Source organism: Protopterus annectens, chromosome 7.part1, assembly GCF_019279795.1.
Source record: "Protopterus annectens isolate FY-2018-M chromosome 7.part1, PAN1.0, whole genome shotgun sequence".
In the NCBI taxonomy this organism is placed as follows: domain Eukaryota; kingdom Metazoa; phylum Chordata; order Ceratodontiformes; family Protopteridae; genus Protopterus; species Protopterus annectens.
In genome coordinates, this window is record NC_056740.1 from 341,803,231 (window position 1) to 341,825,140 (window position 21,910).

General features: G+C 40.2%; 1 protein-coding gene across 1 annotated transcript in view; it reads right to left on the reverse strand.

The window, feature by feature from the left end:
* DNAH12 (dynein axonemal heavy chain 12) overlaps window positions 1–21,910 on the reverse strand; it is a 4,520,724-nt gene that overhangs the window by 207,358 nt on the left and 4,291,456 nt on the right. Inside the window, exon 68 of the mRNA XM_044078497.1 lies at window positions 1,434–1,571. Within this exon, the coding sequence (XP_043934432.1) occupies window positions 1,434–1,571 (138 nt within the window). The remainder of the gene's footprint in view (window positions 1–1,433; window positions 1,572–21,910) is intronic.

Below are 21,910 nucleotides of genomic sequence, written 5' to 3' on the forward strand. Positions count from 1 at the left end.
AGCTTATTTCATCTGTGAGTGCCCTGGAGTTGAAGCAAGTACATACGGAGCAACATGCATCTAAATGGGCAGTGCCCAAGCAGTATATGCATTCTCTATAGGCATCCAAATTAGCTATTTTGTACCCAAATTTCTTGAACCAGTTGGTTTATCAGCCATCCTGTTGTACCTAAAGAAAGAAAACAAAAGACCACAGAAAAATATCAAACAACTATAAAGAAGTACTTTTTTAAGGAGGACAGAAAAACAGCCACCAACAATGGTAACCAAGAACTACCTTATATGGGGTAGAAAAAGGACAGAAAGAGGACAGCAAAGTAACACCCATGTTACTAAACAGAAATACCTAGTTCTTGGAAAAAAATGCAAAGGGCGACTGCAAAAGAAATTAAGGAAGGAAGGCAACAGAAATCAGTCAATAGACTATCAACGAAGAATAGAATTTTTAAAGGAACTCACTGTTTAACCAAACAAAGTCATTAATAGCTTGAGAGTGAGGGGATCCACATCTGTAGCAATATGGAGGCAAATGAGATCTGAGGCATGTTAGGTGTGCAGAGAATTATAGGTAAAGGGAGGAGCTCGAGTCTTTGCATCTGAGGATCTGGTAGAAGCAGAGAAGTTGGATCCGGGACCCATCAGTTGAAGAATGAATGAAAAGGACAACATTAGATTTCAGAGTTAATAAGCACTACTAACGAATATAGGGCTGCCTCAACTCACTACTTTGCCAAGCATGCCTTAAAGTTATAACAGTTTGGTGGAAAAAACAGCTGTAGTCAGAAGCAGCCAAATGAGTTCTATGCTGCTCATACAGTGAAATAACAGAAGTTGTGTGGTTGATTTAACAGGAAAAGATCTCTACTACGTTGTTGAAAAACCACTTCAGCAAACACCTGTTTGCCTACCACTAAACAGCAAAGTCTAACTCCGACGAACATCCATTTCAGCGAATTTCTCCATAGGGGAAAAAACGCTTGCCCATCATCAGGAATTTGCCCTTTTCCCCACTGTAGTGTGATCTTGGTATTGGTATATTTAGATGGGTGGGGTGTGGGGGGCAAAGCCCCCCACTTTGAAGGGTTTGAAAGTTTGTCTGTTTTTTGGATGCTGAAATGGCCATTCACACAGGTTGGATTTCATTGTTTAATGGTCGGCAAACAGGCGTTCGTTGAAGAGGTTTTTCGATAACACAATACAGATCCTCAGGATCACATCCTTCCCTTGACTTATCACTGCTGTCACCCTAGATTAAAAGTGGATTACCCATATTTAGCAATACTACAGTTACAACAAAGAATCAAGCAGAAAAAAGGAATTTCAAAAGAATGACAAGTTTTGCACTTAAAATCACTTCCCTGCAAATTAACAACAGATTTCAAATATTGTACTATTCATTTAATTTAGAAACTATTATTATATATAGTGCTCACCTGAAATGAAAATCCTAGCAGGTCAATAGGAATGGTGTATTTTCGTGCATAATTCTGCATTGCTCCAGTCAAAAACGCTTGTGTGAAGAAGAACCCAGACAACCAGAAAACTGTAGGCTTACCCACATTATACCAGTCCTGTTAGGAGAAATGAAAAGGAATAAAAAAATGTTGAAAATCTTGGCATTATATAGTGTTTGCCATTCTTGGGTCCTTCCTTTTACTATGTTATTACAGAAAAAACTAATTTGAAAATGCTGTACAAACATTAATTATTATGTGAACATCTGTCACAAGTAATAGGGGAAGAAAACAAGCACGGGTCACCATGAAAACAGGATGAGACACTAACAGCAATGGTGAAAACAAGTATATGGGTATATCTTATGAATAAGAAATGTTTAAATATCCTTAGGTGTTTAGAGAGAGAGGCATTCCCCTGAGGTTATAATTTGTCTGTAAAAGTAATTGGTGAGACACTATCATGGGTATAGTCTACAGCTGTAGCAGCAGTCCTATCTCTGCAAGAACATCAGCAGACTGAAAACTGGTCAGAAAAGGTTACTGCAACTTAACAAGCAAATTCAACAAAATAACCACAAGGGGAGACATGCTAGATAGCTGAAGGGGGAAAATGGGTTCAGACACATAGCCAGTATGACATTTCCCTGTGGTACATTTGGTTGGGATCGCATGGCTGAAATGACATTCAGCTGCAGAGAAATAAGGCTGATGTGAATTCCCTGTGGGCAAACAGAAGAATGCAATGTCATGCCCACAACTTCAACAACCAAATGCACAGGGGAGAAATAATGTCCATGGTCCACAAGGCAACATAAGATAACAGGCAGTATGGCAGGCATCAACAGCAGGCTATCCAATGGGCATGTCAGTGGCAGTAAAAATGCAGTGCACAATTGGCAACACCTTTATAAGTGGGGCATGTGAACTACTACTCCTTTCACAGTGTCTCGAGAGCATTACCTAAAATGCATACTGGAGCTTAAATGTGACTACACTAACATGCGGGACATTCTCCATGCTATAGCACACCTCTGCATGTTGTAGTTACATAAGCATGTACTGTACACTGAGCACACATCTAGTTATTCTGCCCCCATGCACTTGGTTATTAAAGCTATGGGAAAGGCACTGCATTATTCTGTTTGCCCACAGGGAATTCACAAAAAGACATATTTCTCTGCAGCTAAATGTCACTTAAGCCATGTGTCCCCAACCAAATGTACCATAGGGAAATGTCTCGCTGCCTAGGTGCCTGAACGCTTGGGGTCCATATAATTATCATCCCACCAATTTAGCATGCATAGCCGCGGTGGTGGTGCTGCGGTAGCATTGTCGCCTCACAATAAGATGCTGTCCGGTTCGATTTTCAGCTAGAGCGTCTTCTGCATGGCGACATGCGTGAATGGGCGTACCTTCGTTGAAGGTTGTGCATCAGGCCTGGCAAGTCGGTACGTAAAAATCAACTGCCAATCATTAGCGGACCGGAGTTCCGCTGTGGCGACCCCTAACCAGGAAAAGCCGAAAGACACAAACAAACTCTATAAAGTAATGGAATGGATGATCATGGCTCCATAACAGACAGAACTGGGAAATGTCTTAACATTGATCATGATCAGTATGGATTTATGAAGACAAGGTTCAGTTTTCTAAACTTAGCAGAATTCTTTGAGCAAGCAACTGCTGCCACAGATGAATGTCTGACATTACACACAGACCACTTCTAGAACTATACAAAAGCATTTGACATTATCTCACATGCAGGCATACTGGATAAATGAAAATGCAGGTAACTGGATAAACTAAAACATTTAAAAATTAACCATTATATAAATATTTCTTCATTGTTTAATCACTCATTCACTTTCTGATACATGTTTTATCTTATTCAGCATTGTGGAAGAGCATCAGCCAATCCCAGCACTGAAGGTGTAAGACAGAAAAATGTAAGATATGTGGTTACCATAGCAATAGATCATCATGACCTGCACCCATCCAATTCACCCTTAGGACTGATTACCCACAAGTAGCAGTTGTTATGTACCTTTAAAATTCATCCAGGCTCTACAAATCCTCCCCTAACTCCCTAATGCACCACACTTCCCAATCTTACCAGATCTAGTTTGCAGCTATAGTATCATCCTTCCAGTTCTCTCTGCAGAAAATGATGCTGTAAGAGGAAAGAAGGAAGGTGGAAGGCATTGTTGAAGTAGATGGACACAGATTATAAAGATGTAAAGTTATGGTAAGTATATGACTTCATATCTTACATGATTTACAGCATCCACTTCAACTTCAGGCCTGAGTGCCCAGCTACAACCTCTGGAATGGTTTCAAGGCAGCAGGCCATGGAGTATGATGACTACATTCAACTCACAGCATCGAGTAAAAGTGTGCAGTGAAGCCAGCATCTCAGCCCCACGGGTATCATCAACCAAGGAAATCCTGAGAAATTTTCTGAGATGTAGCTATAGGTATAACACAGTGTTCTACAGGTTTGCTTGGTAAAGTTTTTTTTGCATTTTGCATAACAAAATCTAATGCTGTTTGATAGACATATGGACAAGGTGACTTTATGTAATTTCTGGCGCAATTTGCTTGCAGCAAAAGAATCAAACAATTGGTCATCCTTTCTTACATTCTTTGCTCTGTCGCGATAAAACTGGAACTGATGAAAAACAGCTAGGCAATGAAGCAAATACCCTCCCCTCCCCTATTGGAATACTGAAGAAAGAAAATCGGGAGAGTGATTGGTTGATTAAGTTTAATCTCCACTGCTATCTTAGGCAAAAAAAAAACTAGATTTATGTATAAAGAAACCCTATCTTTGTGTGATACAATGAAAGGAGGTTTAGAAGACAATACATGGATCTCACAAATCCTCCTAGTTAAAGTTACTACCAGCAGAAGAAGAATATTCCATGACAAAAACGTAAGATCAACTGTAGCTGTTAGTTTGAATGGAGGTGAAGTCAACTTTTCCAGCAAGAAGTTCAACTCCCATGGACAGGGAAGGTTACTTCGGGTAGGCATGATCAGGAAGATCACATTAAAAATGCCTTGTACACTTTAAATGAAATTAAGGAAACAAAGTTCATATTTTAATGGAAGTTACAAGAAATGGCTACTAGATGAACTCTGACAGCAGAGAAGCTGGATCCTTTATCACAAATGTCAGCTAAAAACTATAAGACAGTTAGAACCAGAGCAGAATATGAGTTAAGGCCATGGTCTGCTGCCCATACAGAAAACTTAATCCACTTACTCTTACATGTCCTCCTAATAGAGTGGAGGGCTTCTGCATGCTGTAAGGATTTGGGCCATTTTTGAAGAGATAATGGGTCCCTAATCATTACAGTTTAATCTGAGGGACTTCATTTGTGGGTTAAGCTTGCTGGTCAGATAGATAGGAGGCCTTTTCTAGGTCTAAGAAGATGAGTCTTGTTTAATGGGTGAGGCCATAGTACAGGGATCCAGACTTGTCTGGATCAAAATAGTTTTATGATGATGACCTTGGCCTTGTGCATCTCTCTCTTCTGCATAAATTTCTTTATGAGTGTAAGGAAGGGAAGGTACAAAAAGGACCCAGAGGCCACTTCTGGACTGTAACATGGCAGGGTGACTCTGTGCAAGAGGACTAGGGAAAAATAGGTTTGTATTTGACATTGGTCATGGAATGCAAAAAAGCTGCATCAAAGCCCTCAGCGACGGTAGAAATGGAGCTAACCACTGACTGACTGAGGGGTCACTTATGAAACATCAGTAAATATCAAATCAGCTTGTCTACTAAAGGATTGGTCTATCCAGGAATATGTATTGCAGTGAGAAAGTGATGTGCTGACATGGCCCATTCCCATAACCTCACAGCTTCCTGACAGAGGGGTGTAAGAATGAGTTCAGTACTGTTGTTGATGTAAAAAAACACTGTCATGTTGTCTGAGTGGAGAGGAAGTCCTACCCTCATCTCCAAGCCACTATGTATAAAGAGGGCATATGTATCTGTGGTGACAGCCATGCTGGAGGAGGATAGGGGAGGAGAAATGAACAACCCTGTAAGAGCTTGTTCTGTTTCAGGCACAACAGGGGATATTGATGGCAAATCTTCAACAATCAAACTAGAAGATACATTGGATTTCAGCTTTGATTTCGCCGGACCAGGAATCTACTGAAGCACTCTCATTCTGTACCTTGAAAAAGGAGCCACAAGGATTGTTTCTTCCATTAGACCAAATGCCTTGAGATGTAATGCAGCTATGTGACAAGATGGCAGCGACTGACTGCCTAGTGAAGTATATCTAAACTGCTTTTTATCTACTTTGTCTAACTGCTTTGTCTTAGTTTACAGTCTGATTTCATGAAAACTGGAGATGATTTTATAGCTTTTGATTTTACTCTCCTGGATTCTACTGATCACCTGGACTGTTTTAAGCAAAAGTAGTACTTCTAGTGTCCGGACCATTTAATCTCATGGTTGAAAGCTTTGTGCTTTCTTTCTTAGCATGTGGCATACTACATTAATTTGTGATCACAGCTGGACTGATTGGTTTTGGCCCACAAGGACTGACACTTTAAGCCATGGACCTGTCTCTATAATTCAGTGAATTATCAGTGTTTTTGTGTTTGTACATAAACACTATGGCAGATCTTTATAAAGTAAGCTATAACTAGAAAGCTGGATAAGTAATCAGTCTGTAGATATACATTACACTGTTTACACCTGGGTCTATCCCACTCTTCATTACCTGACCACATTTTGTGCCACTTTTGAGCACAGTAGGTTAGCGAAGCTGTCCTCTTTGTTGAGTTGCAATCTACAGTTAACTAATTCTCTGATTTCTTTGCCATTCCTCAGATGAACTCCAAAATGTTTATCAAACATCACCTTTGGCTTCTACATGAGCCTTAGCTCATGTCAGGGTTTGAGAGGAATTTTGCCTATGCCAATATCAGCATTGTGATCTTGTTACTGAAGTGTTAACCTGCCTTTTATGCAATTAAGACTGTTTGCTCTAGCATTTGCTACAGTACTTTTGTAGGGTTTACTTGTTACTCAAGTTTGTCCCTGTGACTGGTTTAACCTGCCAGTGCAATCAAGACAGCTTTGTTACGGCACTTCAGTTTGTTCACTTGTTACTTGAAGTTGTTCATGTGAATAGTTTAATCTGTGAGTTGCTTTTGGTGAAATTTTGTTCATATAATTTATTGTCTAGAGGGTCTATTAGTTTGGATTTTACTACTTTTAAATTTTGTTTTAAATTGTGACTTTGTACATTAATCTGATAATATGGTTATTACAACTATTTCTGGATTTTTGTGTTGCGGCAGATCTTTACTGACCATGATGCGGCCTTTTGTCTCGCACTGTGTACCTCTGCCAGTGTTCCGCCCATGTGGATATTTGCATATACTACATAAACCTTGAGGACGCTGCTGTAGGCTAGCCATTGGGGCAATTCCATGTGAATTTCTGTGGTGGGTCTTTTGCACCACTATTACTTCTTTCGAGCAAACCAAAACTCTTTTCTCCATACTTAGGGTTCCATTTTTGTGTTATTCTCTTAGGGTATTATATACCAATGCAAGGCAATTTGTGACAAACTGGGATTATTTCCGATCTTTTGCAAGAAACTGACCTTGCATTTTTCCACAAAATATGGCTGATGACAACTTTGTCCTTAGTTGGCATGTCATTCCACCAGGCTTCTTGGTCATACAGTGCTCTAGAAGTGGTAGGGCTGGTGGTGGGGTTACTGTTTTGTGGTGGCCACCTTGTTGCAGGAGCAACCTTTAGGCTTTTTCACATCTATCCTCCAGATAGTTGTGTGAGGTCATTCCTACAAGAGTTCACTAACTTCCTTATTGACTTTGTTGTTAGTCACAAACAACTAGTTGTGATTCGTGAGTTTAACCTCTGGATCAAAGATGAGAGAGTAACTCCTCTCAAAGAATTTGGTTGTATTATGAAATGCTTTGTTTTTGCAGTGGTCATTACCTTTGCAACACATAGATTAGGCCATACATTGGATCACAGGATCACAGAAAATGACTAGGCTATTGACCCAGAGGTAATTTTAAGCCTAGCTGTTTCAACCCAATGTAATACTACAGAGGTACTAATCAATACCCAAGACTGCATTTAGTGATGACTGCCCATGTCCAAGAGGGTTGTGGGCTCTATCCCCAGTAAGAATTTACAGTGCACCATCCACTCAACCAGGTTCATCTTGAACAGTGTCATAGAGGTGCTCTGTTTCACATGAATCGGTAGCCTGTTTCAAAGATGTGGCAGTCGCTGGGATATAAATCTGTCCTTCCAGTATGTCTTATTTAAGCTGCAGGACATATTCCAGTCTCTGGAACAGGTGGCCCTAGACCCATTTGATTTACGGATATGCAGTAAGTTCATTAGGTTTGGGTCTTGGGTTGCTCTGTTGGCCAGGCATATGTCTCCCCTAAGAAGTCTCTATGATCCAGAGTATAGTGACAGGGATTTTAGATGGCTCATGTAAGGAACGTGCAAGGCCCTTGATGGTCTTTGTTAGAAACTTCTGCGGTCTCTCTAATTGCTGTAGGTGCTTAGTATGGTGCATACCGAATGGGGAGTTATATTCAATTATAGGCCGGATAAGTGCTGAGTTTAGGGGGGTTACATTTTTGTTTGCTCTCAAGGCAATGCCTTTACTAATCAAGTGAGCTATCTAGAAAGCTTTCCTTACAATGGTAGACACGTGGTGGCTGAAGTTAAGGTCGCAATCAACCTATGATCCCAGGTCCCTTACCAATTCATGGGTACTTAGGGTATTGCTATTGATTTGATAGTGAGAAGGGACATTGTTTGTGCTGAAGGGAATGATGATGCATTTCTTTACATTCAGTTTGAGACCATGACTAATACACCAGTCATTGGTCTATGTGAGACCATCCTGGAGTATACTGACATCATTTGAGGATTCAATGATTGCACCTAGTTTGCAGTTGTCTGCAAACTTGGTCAGCCACAACCCTTTAGTTTTAACCTGAACTTCTGAGAAGTATATACCAAACAGTAAGGGGCCCAGCACTGACCCCTGTGGCACTCCACTGGTAACAGGTCTGCTGGTTGATGAGGTGTCCACTTTGATCGTATGTGTCCGGTTTGTGAGCCAGGTGGCAACCCATATTACAATGAATGGGTTTTCATTCAGTTTGGTACAAGGAATAGTCAGTTTAACAGTAAATCCTAACACTGATGTTTTATTCTCCCTAACCTGCTTCATCCCAGTTAGAATGTTTGAAATAATATATCCTTCTTCCCTATATAGGCTTATACAGGACCCGTACCTGCATTCTATGGAGTAGGTGCACAAGTCTGTCATAGTTTATTCTATTTTTGAACAAATAGCTCCATAGAGAAGGTGTGACTGTGACAGGCTATAAACAAAACTATAAGTTTTGATTAACAAGGAGGCTCCTAAATAGCTTGAAATATGACCTGTCAGGCCCACTAGAATCTCTATTCAACCACAGCTTCCAGACAGACTTCATCCCTAGGGAATGGAGAACTGACAATGGTCATCCTTTTACACAAAGGTGGACTATCACCAGACCCAGGGAACTACATACCCATAAGTATGACTAATCTTATATGCAAGGCAATGGAAAGAATTATCATAGACCTGATAAACAAAGACATAGGAACTCTTCAAACACTGGACCCATCTCATTTGAGTTTCATCAAGGGCAGGTCATGCCTACTAAAGTTGGTGGACTTCTTTCAGAAGGTCACTAGAGCCATGGATGAGAGTAAAATGGTACATACTGTCTACTTTGACCTGGCAAAGACATTTGACATAATACCTCATAATACCTCACACAGGTATTATAGTCAAACTCACAAATTTAGGCATAAATCCCTATGTCATCTGATGGATAGCCAGACAGGACATATGAAGTTAGGGTGGGGGAATCCACCTCTACTTGTTACTAATGGTATCCCACAGGGCTCGGTACTGGGACCTCTCTTGTTTAGATTATACTTCTCTGAAGTCAAGGCAAATGTAGAGGGCCTTTGGATGACCAGATCTGTTGATGACTGCAAGTTGGGTGCAATCAATGAATCCGCCAAAAATGAAGTTATCCTCCAGGAGGGTCTGACACAGACAAATAACTGGTGCAAGAACCATGGCCTAAAATTCAATGCAAAAAATGCATAATTATACACTTTGGGTAGATGACCACCATAGTAAATTACAACATTGATGATAACACTCCCCTAACAGCAGACTCAGTGGTAAGGAACTTGAGAACTCAACTTGACAGTAACCTGAACTTTGAATACCACGTGTTTGTGGTGGTGAGAAAATCCTTCTACATGGCCCAAAGTATAAGTAAGGGCATGGCATCCAGATCTAAGGAGATCATAGTCCCACTATACTCAGCCCTTATTATACCAAAAATCAAGTGCAATGCACTCTTCGACCTGTACCTGACCGGGCATTTACAACAGCTAGAGCAGGCATAGAAGTTGCTCACTAAAAGAATACAGGGTATAAATAATATGGGCTATGTGGACCACCTCAAAGCACTGTCCCTGTACTGGGTCTCCTACAGACCACCGAGGGGTGATCTATGCCTAATTTACAAGGCATTCTTTGATCCAGCCCTGATGGATCTGCTACACATTTGCAAAACAAACAGCACTAGAATTACCCAATCTAAGGATCTAAACCTCATCAGTGACATAAACAAAATATGTTGGAGGGACAGGTATGTGCCTTAGAGGCTATCCCTTCTCTGGAACAGACTTCCCATTCATGAGCTCTTCCCTAAGCCTATTCAAATGCAACTTGGACCAAAGGATGGGACATTGCAAATTCACCCCTTGCTTGTCGTATGTGGTCCTTATGGACAGGGGCAGCTTGTAGATTCACTAAGAAACAGACATGTACCAAAGTCATTCTAGCCCTTGGGAAATGATAACTTGGAAAATTGGGCATGAATGGCTAGGCTTATAAAGGCTCTAGGGTTGTTAGCCTAGTAACCTCTTACGATCCTATGATCTTATGAAGTATGTAAAGTTCTCCAGAGATATGGAAGGACAGTAGGGACAGCTTTATGGTTATTATGATCACTCCTCAAAGATCTACTGTTATGATAAGTACAGTACCTAAATCTATTTTTTTCTTCTTTTGAGAGGGTACGCTATCGGTAGATCACAATATCACACACGTGTTAATAGCCGCTCAGGGCTTGCAAGACTGCCCATTCCACTCAGTATCTAAAGTCATCGGTTTCCCTGTCCTTCTGCATCATTCTTTCTTCCACTAGGAGGACTTGCGAGCCTGAAAAAAAAAATTCAGTGTGGACACTATATACAGTGACACATTTGGGTGCCACTAGGCTTACAAGATTTCCATTTCTACTCAGTATCAAGTCTTCGATTTCCCTGTCTTTCTGAGTCATTCTGTATAAATTTATCTTGCCTTCTCTAGGAGGATTTGCAACCTGAAAAAAAATATTTTTCCTTGTGGACAATGTATAGACTGACACCTTAGGGTACCACTAGGCTTGATAGATTGCCCCTTCCATTCAGTAAGAAAAGTCTTCGGTTTCCCTGTGTTTTTTTTTTTTTTTGCATCATTCTGCATAAAACTTTCTTTCCTCCATGAGTAGGGCTTGCAACTTGCAATAAATATTTTTCAGTGTGGACAATATATAGACTGACATCTTTGAATGCCATTAGGTAAGTTGCTAAAACCATCTATACTACTGTGCTTGTAGCTAGTGCTACTGCAAAAGGAAAAGGACACTTCATATGTTAATGTATGTCAGGCTTCTTAAAGTCATTATATCTTGATATGTAAGGCCTTCTTACCCATGAGGAATTAGTCCTGACTTTAACATATGGCATTCTGACCCATGAACAACTTTTTTACACCTTCTGTGCTCCTCTATACTGTTGAGCTACTCACATTATATTAGTAAAATCACTCACACTGCTGTTTAAACCTTCCCTTATCTCCATTGTTTTTCTTGGACTAATACCTCCATCTTTGAGGGGTTCCAACCTGCTTCATTTAACTTTGCTATGATTGAGCTCACTACACTCTCCTATCTTACCCCGAATTCCCACCCACCCACTCCATATCTAAATTTATACTGCACATATCCCCTCACCTTCCTCATTCCTATCTCCTCATCTTCCTTCTAGCCTAATAAGTCCTTGCTGCTACCTCATTACCTAATGGCATTCACCCGAATACTTTACAATCTTATGTCACCTTACCTCCACAATTCTTCTTCTCTACTGCTCCTCATTTAATTTAGTCTTCTCTTTTGCTATAACATTACAATCTGTACTTTTTATTTTCCTTTTCCCCATTTACAATATTCATGTCTTCTTCTTCAGGAGGTCTTCCTTTCAGAATATTACCAAAAACATAGTACCACAAACTTTTTATTATACACCTCACCCACTCAATTATTCTCTTTCTAATACTTCTCCTAATTCACAGTTTCACCCTACTATACCATGGCTTATTATACATTTCTCTTAGTGATTAAACTCTATCAAAATCTTACCTTTCTCCATCACCATAAGGGACCACCCAGCCTGGAATCTCCAGCAAGCCAATTTCTTTCTCATTTTTTCCCCTTACTTTCCTCTCTTCTACTTTAACAGCTTTTCTTTTACATTCAACTATAATCTTCCCCTTATCACATTCATAGTCTTCTCTATCTGCCATGAAAATTGTATCCCCTGGCTACAATATCATTCAATGTGACAGACTATACAAGAAAAAAGGGAAGGCATTGCAATTGTATACAATAACTGTCTAACTTTTTCAATCCTCAGAATTAAAACACCAACTTTCAAAAATGCAGAACTTCTTAAAGATCACCTCAATGTTAACAAACATAAGAAGCTATGTAACTGTTGCTCTCTACATACCTCCAAGCACTAATATTAGCTTATTAGAATAATTTTTTTGCTGGATAAGTACAAAAGTCACACCTATCTTAGGGGACTTTTATATTGACTCATTATCTGTGACATCTAACACAACTACTAGATTTAACTTGCATGTCTTAAAACAGTTAATCTCTTCTCCTACTCGACTCTACAAATCAAAGTATAAAAATTCTATCCTTGACTGGATACTTGTCTCTGACCCCAGCAAGTATGCTAACTCAGGGGTACTATCTGATTCCCTTAGTGACTATTACCCTGTATTCGCCAATAGAGAAATAATATATAACTACCCAAAATCTTTCTAACTTTCATCCTGACACTCTTAATAATTTACTAAAATCCTTTAACTGGTCTCCACTCAAAACCCTTTCTCTATATGAAGCCAGTAACAAATTCAACAATATATTCACGAATACTTTAAAAACCCTTGCCCCTACCAAAAATAGGTCTTCTTTCGGCTTTTCCCAGTTAGGGGTCGCCACAGCGGAACTCCAGTCCGCTAAATGATTGGCATTAAGCTTGAGCCCATGGCTCTGGCACCAAGCGTCTGTTTCTGTAAGGCCCTTTTGTAGAATATCCACATCATTTGGGGATTCAATAATGGTTCCCAGTTTGCAGTCATCTGTGAACTTTGTTAGCCAGAGTCCCTTAGTGTTGGCCTGTACTTCAGAGAAGTAGATGCCAAACAAGAGTGGTCCCAGGACTGAACCCTGAGGTACTCCACTTGTCTGGAGCTGGATTTGGAGTCGGCTACTTTTACAGTCTGGGTTCTGTCAGTAAGCCAGTTGGAAACCCATTGAGTAACATAGGGATTTATGCCCAGCTTAGTAAGTTTATCTATGATTCCAGAGTGGGGGATGGTGTTGAAGGCCTTGGCGAGGTCTACATAGGCTGTGTGGACCGCCTTACCCTCGTCCACAGCTCTGGAGACTGATTCGAAGAAATCAATCAGGTTCAGGAGACAAGATTGACCCTTCATGAACCCAAACTGGGTGGGGTCCAGTGTTTGAAGGTTGCCAATGTCTTTGTTTATAAGTTCCATGATAATGCATTCTATGCCCTTGCAGATCAGGCTCGTCAGACTGATGGGATGGCAGTTCCTGGGATCCAAGGTGGATCCCCCGTTGTGGAGTGGGATAGCTGTAGCTATGCGCCACTCAGTGGGCACGAAGCCTGAGGTGAGGCTATGATTAAACATGACACTTAGGTGAGGTGCCAGTTCATTTTGTAGTTCATGATGTACATAGCCCGGGATGTCATCTGGTCCCATGGATGCTGTATTCTTAGCTTTGGAGAGTGCGGTTTCTACCTGTTTGGCCGTGATTACTGGAATTTGGCAATCTTTTGGTACTGAGATGGGCCCTTTAGGGGGAAAGAGGGGGGTGAAGTTGGCACTAAATCGATCTGCCAGGATATTGGCAATATCCTTGGGATCAGTATATTTAATGCCATTCTGTTGTAGCTCTGTGCATTGCTATTTAGATTCTTGACATAATTATAAAATGCCTTGTGGTTGTCTTTGGAATCTTTGGCAATTTTATTTTCGTAACTAGCTTTTGAGGATTTTATGAGGGATCTCAGCTTCTTACTGAGGCTGGTGAGGGAGTTTTTTGCATCCTGGGATTTTCCTCTTTTCTACAACAGTTTCTTCCTTCTGTTGTATAGTTTGTTTATAGCAGGGGACCACCAGAGTGGCTTCCTTTTTTTGGAGGAGAGCATCTTGGTTCTATTTGGGATGGCACGATTCGTGCACGAGTGGATGTGCTCATACAGTGCCTTAGTGTAGGATTCAGCAGTCACACTTTCAGATCCTGTCTGCATGGGTGTCATGAAGTTTGTCACTTCTGACTTCAGTAGCATGAAGTTGGCTTTGGAGAAGTTTTTTATGGAGGTTTCCTTACTGGGGTGGGGGGGGGGGTGGGGGGGGATGTAAATGTCAAGGGTAATTTGCTTATGGTCAGACCTGACCAATGAGGGGGTGACCACTGGTGTGGAGCATCTATCTCCCATGTTGGTAATGACCAGGTCTAGGATATTGGAGCCCCTGGTGGGACAATGGATTAGTTGATCCAGGGCACTGGAATTTATGAATTCCAAGAACTGTTGGGAAAAGGTGTTGGTACCCGAGTAGTTTTCCCAGTTAATGGCAGGATACCTTAAGCTCCCTGCAGATTCTATTGCATATTCAGTTTCAATTCTCATCAACAGAGCTATTCAAGACTCCCATGTCTTTGCCCTTTGGAAAAAATATTTATTATTCTCCTCTATAAAGGAGGTAACTCTTCTGAAATCCCTAATTTAGGGCAGTTGCCATCCTGTCCCCACTTTATAAGATCCTGGAAAAGTACATTCATAAGCAGCTCCTTCAGTACATCTTACAAAATTATCTCCTAAACCCAACACAACACAGTTTCCAACTAGGCCATAGTACCACTGCAGGTCTCCTCAATTTTTCTGACACTAGTAATAAGGATAGAGATCAAGAAAAGTTTATCTCTTCTGTTTTTCTAGATCTTTGAAAAGCTTTTGACACAGAGTCACATGAGAAACTTGAAATCAGTTGTCCTCCTTAGGCCTTTCCAGACCAAGTCCTCTATGGTTCGATAACTACCTATCAGAAAGGTATCTAACAAATGTCTCTCTTCTTTCCCTCCTTTTTTTCCTAGATAAAATGGGTGTTCCTCAAGGCTCTATTCTCAGTCCAATGCTCTTTAACAATTCAATCAATAACCCATATACCTCCTCTCAGCAAGCTTGCCTTATTCACTATGCAGATGACTCAACTCTCATCTGCTCATCTGAAAGCCCACTACAACTATGATCCATGACATAAAGTGTCTTCAACTCAGTCGAACCATGGCTACATCAAAACCAACTTTTACTTAATTCCAAAAATACTAAACTACTACTATTTTTCCTAAGTCACATGCCAGTAGTAAAAGTAACTTCCACATCTCTAAACAATACAGTTACTGAAGTAGTTACCAAATCAAAAATTGCTTGGAGTCACCATACATGATAATTTAAAGTCTGATCTTCACATACAAAACTGTATTAAAAGAAACTCATTAAAAGCTATGTCTGATATATATCTACATATATATAGCAAAAAAATGCTTACTGCTAGTACAGTCATCCCAGCTAACTCCTATACTTTTCTGTCTCTTCTCTACTGATTACCTGTTTTGACCAACATAGGTTCATAGGTTGATACTAGGCTATCTGCCCTAGGGCATTTATAAGCCTAGCCAGAGTGTGTTTGGCTTTCGCCACACTTTTAGATTAGTTGACTGTGCCTCTGTATAGTAGGTTTCAGAAGATAGCCCTTTTAAGGTTAGTTTACTGTGCCTCTGTCTAGTAGGGACACAGAAGAGATCCCAGGGGTAAACCTATGATCTCCCATCCACTCGTCAAGATTTCTCTTGAAGAGGGTCATTGAGGGGCTCTGCCTAACATGGATTGGGATTTTGTTCCAGAGTGAGGGGGAGCCTCTGGGATATGAATCTGTCCCTCCAGCATGTCTTATTTATTTCTGTGCTGAGGTTTAAGTCCCTGGAGCATGTAGCTCTAAGGGATTTGGATTTCCTGAGGTGGAGCATGTCCATTAATTCTGGGTTGGACATGGTTTTATACGTCAGGCACAGATCACCTCTGAGTAGGCGGTAAGCAACTGGGTAGAGCTGGAGTTTCTTTAGCCTAACTGCGTAGGGCATCTGTCTGAGTCCCTTGATCCTCTTGGTGAGGTACTTTTGGGGTCTTTCCAGTTGCTGCAGATGTCGGGTAAGGTACATCCCAAATGGGGCATTGTATTCGATTATGGGCCTGAGGAGTGATGAGTAGAGGGGCACAATGACCTCTCTTGATCTAGATGTGAACCCTTTCGTGATAAGGTGGGCTATATAGAAGGTCTTTCTAACCACTTTGGCAATGTGATTGTCAAAGGAGAGATTGCTATCTACTTGGGTCCCCAAATCCCTAATTACTTCTTCCGTACTTAATGGATTACCACCTATGTGGTACTTTGTGGGCACTTTGTTTTTCCCAAAGGGGATGACTATGCACTTTTTGGCATTTAGCTTTAGGCCATGGCTCTGGCACCAGTTATTCATCTCTGTGAGACCCTTTTGGAGGATGCTTGTGTCAGTCTGCAAGTCGATTGTGGCACCCAGTTTGCAGTCATCTGCGAACTTGGTCAGCCATAGTCCTCCCGTGTTAGCCTGTACCTCAGAGAAATATATACTGAACAAGAGAGGTCCCAGGACTGAGCCTTGTGGGACGCCACTTGTAACTGGTTTAGAGTCTGACATGGCACCTGCAATTCTGACCATGTGGGTTCTATCCCTGAGCCATTTTGCAACCCATCTTGTGACATAGGGGTTGATATTTAAGCTGGTGAGCTTATTTATGATTCCCGAGTGCGGTATTGTGTTGAAGGCTTTTGCGAGGTCCAGGTAGGCTGTGTGGACTACCTTCCCTTCATCTATGGCCTTGGTGACTGTTTCAAAGAAGTCGACCAGGTTCAAGTGGCAAGATCTGCCCTTAACAAAGCCAAATTGGGTAGGATCCAGTGTTTGGAGGTTCTCAATGTCTTTGTTTATGAGTTCCATGATGATAGCTTTGCAGACCAGGCTAGTCAGGCTTATAGGGCGATAGTTTCCGGGGTCCGTTGAGGCACCACCTTTGTGGTGTGGGACCACTGTTGCTGTACGACATCCAGATCTCTCTTAAAGCACAACTGGAGCAATGATATAATAAGATATGTAGACTTGCAGCTAACCTGCCACATAAAGTTCATAAATTCTCTGCATCATTTGCTCTGAACTGTTTATAACTCCTGCATCAACTAACCCATACACAATTTTTTCTAACCCATAAAATACTAACCCCTTTACCTGCCCTTCTATCTCCTCAGGACTTCATCACTATTTTCCAAATTGCCCTCTGTACTCTCAAGACAAAAACTTGCTTGAAACCTATAAACTAAAAAAAAAGGTAAGGGGCAAAGTTTATGCTCAGATTGCATAGCCAAACTATGGAACTCTGCCCAAGTTCAATCAGAACTATATATAGTCTTCATTTATTTAAATCCTGTCTCAAAGATTTTCTCACTAACTCATGTCTTTTCTCATGCATCTCACCTGACTGCTCTGCATCAACAAATATTTTGTATTCATACTAGCCATGCATCATACTGTCTATTTGTATCTTTTAACACCTGCCCTCTCCCCATTCTTTGCAGGGAGTTGTGTTTTATATATATATATATATATATATATATATATATATATATATATATATATATATATATATATATAGTTCCCCTTTAGAATCTCGAATTGCTGAAAGCTCAAAATTCATAAGCTCGAGCCCAGAATCTCGAGTTTTCAACAACTCGAAATTCTAAAGCGGACATAAAAAACATGCAAACATGTCTTTACAATGTTTATGCAGAGAGGCAAGCCACCCTGCACCCCCACACCCCCCTACTTAAATATACCAACTCCGAGATCGCACTACAACGCGGATGAGGGAAATCTCCTGTTCTGCAATGTATACAGAAGCGCACAATGGGAGAATTTCCGTTCCTCCATTATAGTGCGGTCATGGAGTTGGTATATTTCAGCAGGGAGACCACAGGGGGACTCGGCCCCCTGCATACATGTCAGTAAACTTCCTTTTTTTTTATTGTCTCCCCTTCACAAGTTCGAGCTACTGAAACTCGAGATTCTGGGCTCGAGCTTATGAATTGCGAGCTTTCAGCAATTCGAGCTTGTGAAGGGGAACTATATATATATATATATATATATATATATATATATATATATATTATTACCTAGAATAACAGACTATACTTCTAATACTTCTGTATATACTGATTGTAATATTTGTCAGTTTGTTTTTATTATTACCTCACTGGTGTAGCATCACGCTTTATTGCTTCCTAAGTATTTTTCTCTCAAATTGTATGTATATATGCTTTTTTTAATTGCATCTATACTACTGTTTAATTTGATGTTATCTAACTCTCTGGAGCTTTTCTTCCCAGGCCTCCACTGAAAATTGATATTTGTTGCCCTGTCTGAGATTCCACTAAACAAACATCAGTACATAAATAGAGTAGATTTCCAAGCAGTACTGTTATACCCATAGGAAGTGGATAATTATAGGATGCCCTGTAGTACAACCATGACAAATTCTGCTCTGCCCCTAGACTGTGCATTCAAGCTGTAGTGTTCAGTGAATATGTAAAATATGGACCCTGTGGTAGCTCCTAAATAGTGCCGTGCAGGAACTTTTCTGAAACATGCTGCCGATGTTCCAACTTCTCTAAAAGAAATAGGTCTAGTTTTGCTTTGTAGAGGTGTAGTATATGTGTCATAACAAAAAGAATGGAATAGACCAACCATTTAGACAGTATCTGTTTACTAAGTGGTTTGCCATGTTCCGCTTTCTGATTTCTCTGGTTCACCTTGTGTACTATCTCAGCTGTCTTTGTATATCTTAACAAATGTAAACAATATCCCCCTTCATTTTGAACATTTATATAAAAGAATGACAACAGGTTCAAAGGGACATAACGTCAGCTTTACTAACATAAAATGTAAGTCCCAAGCAGAAGAAGTATGTATCTTTTTAAAGAAGGCCAAAATAGAACAGCTTTACTGAACTGGTATTTTATACATCTGTTAACAAAATTTGAGATGGGAGAGTAACTTGCCTATGTCCAACAGGGCCACCAGCATCTATCAGAAGAGGTCCTCAACCACTGATAAAATCCTTGAGAATTTCTTGTTCTTTACATCCTTTGAGTGATTCCACAAACTCCTCAGTTGAACCTGGAACTCCCTCATATGTAGCCTGGCATACTGAACCACCATAATTCTGCCTGACATGTACTAGAGAATGCTAAGAAGATGCTTGGCCCAGTGGAACACAGACAGAATCTCTTAAATTATCTACTATTTAAAAAATGTATCAGCTGAACCATGGGTGCCTCAGTTCCCAGAAGCAACTTCTGCTGACGTGGGACATGAACTGCCTTTTATTTATTGACTGTGAGCCTTAATGAACCAGAAAATTGGATCACAGGTGTAATATTGCTGCATCCACAGATCTTTTAACTAAGATTTGCAGATGGTAGTCATTCACATAATAGTAAACTGAATATACCTTAGCCTGGAAGCCGCTACTCCTGGTATTATGTACTTTGAAATCACTGTGCGAACATCTACTTGACCAAAGAAAGGAACTACACAAAGGAAAAGATGCAGCCCCACTTGGAATCTGAGAAACCTCCTATGGGGCTTGAAAATCAGAATGTGCCAACAGGCATTATTCAAGTCCAAAGTTATCAAATAGGCTTTCTGAGGAAGCAAGACTGCAAAGATAACTTTCTCAACTTCTTCATCTTGAGATGCTTGTTGAGGATAGTGAGAGTCTAGACTGGTTTTCTGTGACTTTCTTCTTCTTCTTTGGATACTAGGAAAATCTAGAACCAAATCTTGCCACCTTGAAAGGCAAGGGAACTATTTCTGTTTCCTTTTTTCTTACCATATTTTCCAAAAGTGGTCTTACCCTGGAGAGAGAACTGGCTATAGGTATGATTTCTTCATAAGAGACACAGAAAAGGCAAGCAATACTCCATGGCAGATCTGGAGCCAACAGCTGGAGATGACTTTAAACAAGAATGGTAGAACATGTTGTGCTGGCTGTTATGATATTCCACTAAGTCCATGAGGTTTATACCAGTAATACACTCAGATGTTTCTTCTGAATGTTGGTGGCTTGAGGTCGGTAAAAGCAATACCTGCTGGCATAGTTTCCAGGACTGTCCTAGTTTTCTCCTTTTTAAAGATGTAGTAAAGAGTAAGCCTGATGCAATTTGTTCAGTACAGGTAAAGCAGAATTCATTGCTTTGCTGTGAGGTAAATTCTAGAGAATAAAGTGGGCTATTCACAATAAAACATAGGACTGGCACTTTTGATGTTATCTATAAAGAAAGCTATCTCAGAAAGTGAAGTCTGAGGGACTTCCCTCCAGGAATGATATAACAAAAGTGATGGATGACATCTATCAGCTTGAAAAGTGTTTGGTCAGGGTCAGGCTCATGTTAAATCACATAGTAATTGGCTGTCCTTGTTAGATTAGTTAGATTAAAAAGTAGGGCACTGGAGTACCTGAGACAGATATTTCCATCCTCTGCATTAATCTGGGAGATCATGTGTGTGTCATCCCAAATAAATGAGCCAAAATAATGTGATTTCAACAACAATATTGATATTATTTTCACAATTTAGCAGTGATGGTTATTCTGTGTTTAGTCTGAGCCTGTATTCTGCTGCTGTTTCATTTCTATTAACCCTATGTACATATTGTTTGATATTCTTTTTAATGTGTCTTCATTTTGTTTTGTTTATTTTGGTAGTTGGAAAAAATGGACCCCTATGAAGCCACAAATCTATGGAAATGCATTATAAATATGCAATAATCATGCAGTTCTCCCTTCTACTAATAAAACTTTCATCAAAACATAATAAAAGTACTGTCAGATGTTGAGAGGACACTACTCAAGGGATGCACTGTACTTAAAGAACCATTTACTGGAAGCATTTCTGTCTAATGTGGTGGATCACAAACCATCTCATCACTGGTTCCTCTATAATCCCCAGACTTTGATAACTTAATGATAAGTACCCTCTTTCAAATGACTTTAAGTTCCAGGTTAACCTCTGAAGGAAAAGTTTCTGTATAAAAGGCTACTTACTGAAAAAGGGTAGTTTCCTACCACTACTCCAATGTACAGAAATATCATGGAAAAGAGAGCACATGAAACCTCATAAACTGAACCTTTACTCTCCAGACCATGAATCAACAAAATTTTCTCTCTACTAAAAAGGCTCCCAGAAGGACTGTTTCCTAATCTTGGTTATCAAGACACTGTATCTATATAAAGTTGACTCTTAAGTCAAGCCTATCTCCTAGTAATCAAATCTGAGACAGCGAACCTGAATTCATAGTAAGCACATGATATGCAGCCATGTATATATAGGAATTTTATTTGGAGTCAGTGTTCAGTAGGTTAACAACTTTCGTAACATGCAATGTAAAGACAAACCACCCAGCATAGAAGAAATCTGGTTAATAATGTTTCTTTTGTAAACGGTTATAAAACAAAACATGCAAGGCTTGAATAGTCAGTGGGCTAGAATAATGAATCTTCTTTACCAGTTTAATAAAAAAAAACATAACTTTTTTATCCTGAGGTGCAGCATCATAACATATATATTTTCACTAGTCTTAGTTACAGGGATTTAAGCCAGTAACCATGCCTATTTAAAACAAAATAGTAATGTTCTACAGCCTTACAGCCATGGGAAATTACATCTGCTTATTAAAGAAACATTGTTCCTCAAAGACGGAAAAGTCTCATGCAAATAGGGTGAGAAGCAAAGGAGAAAGACAAGGCTGGGGAGAGTCAACTAATTTGTCAAACAGGGTTTAATTC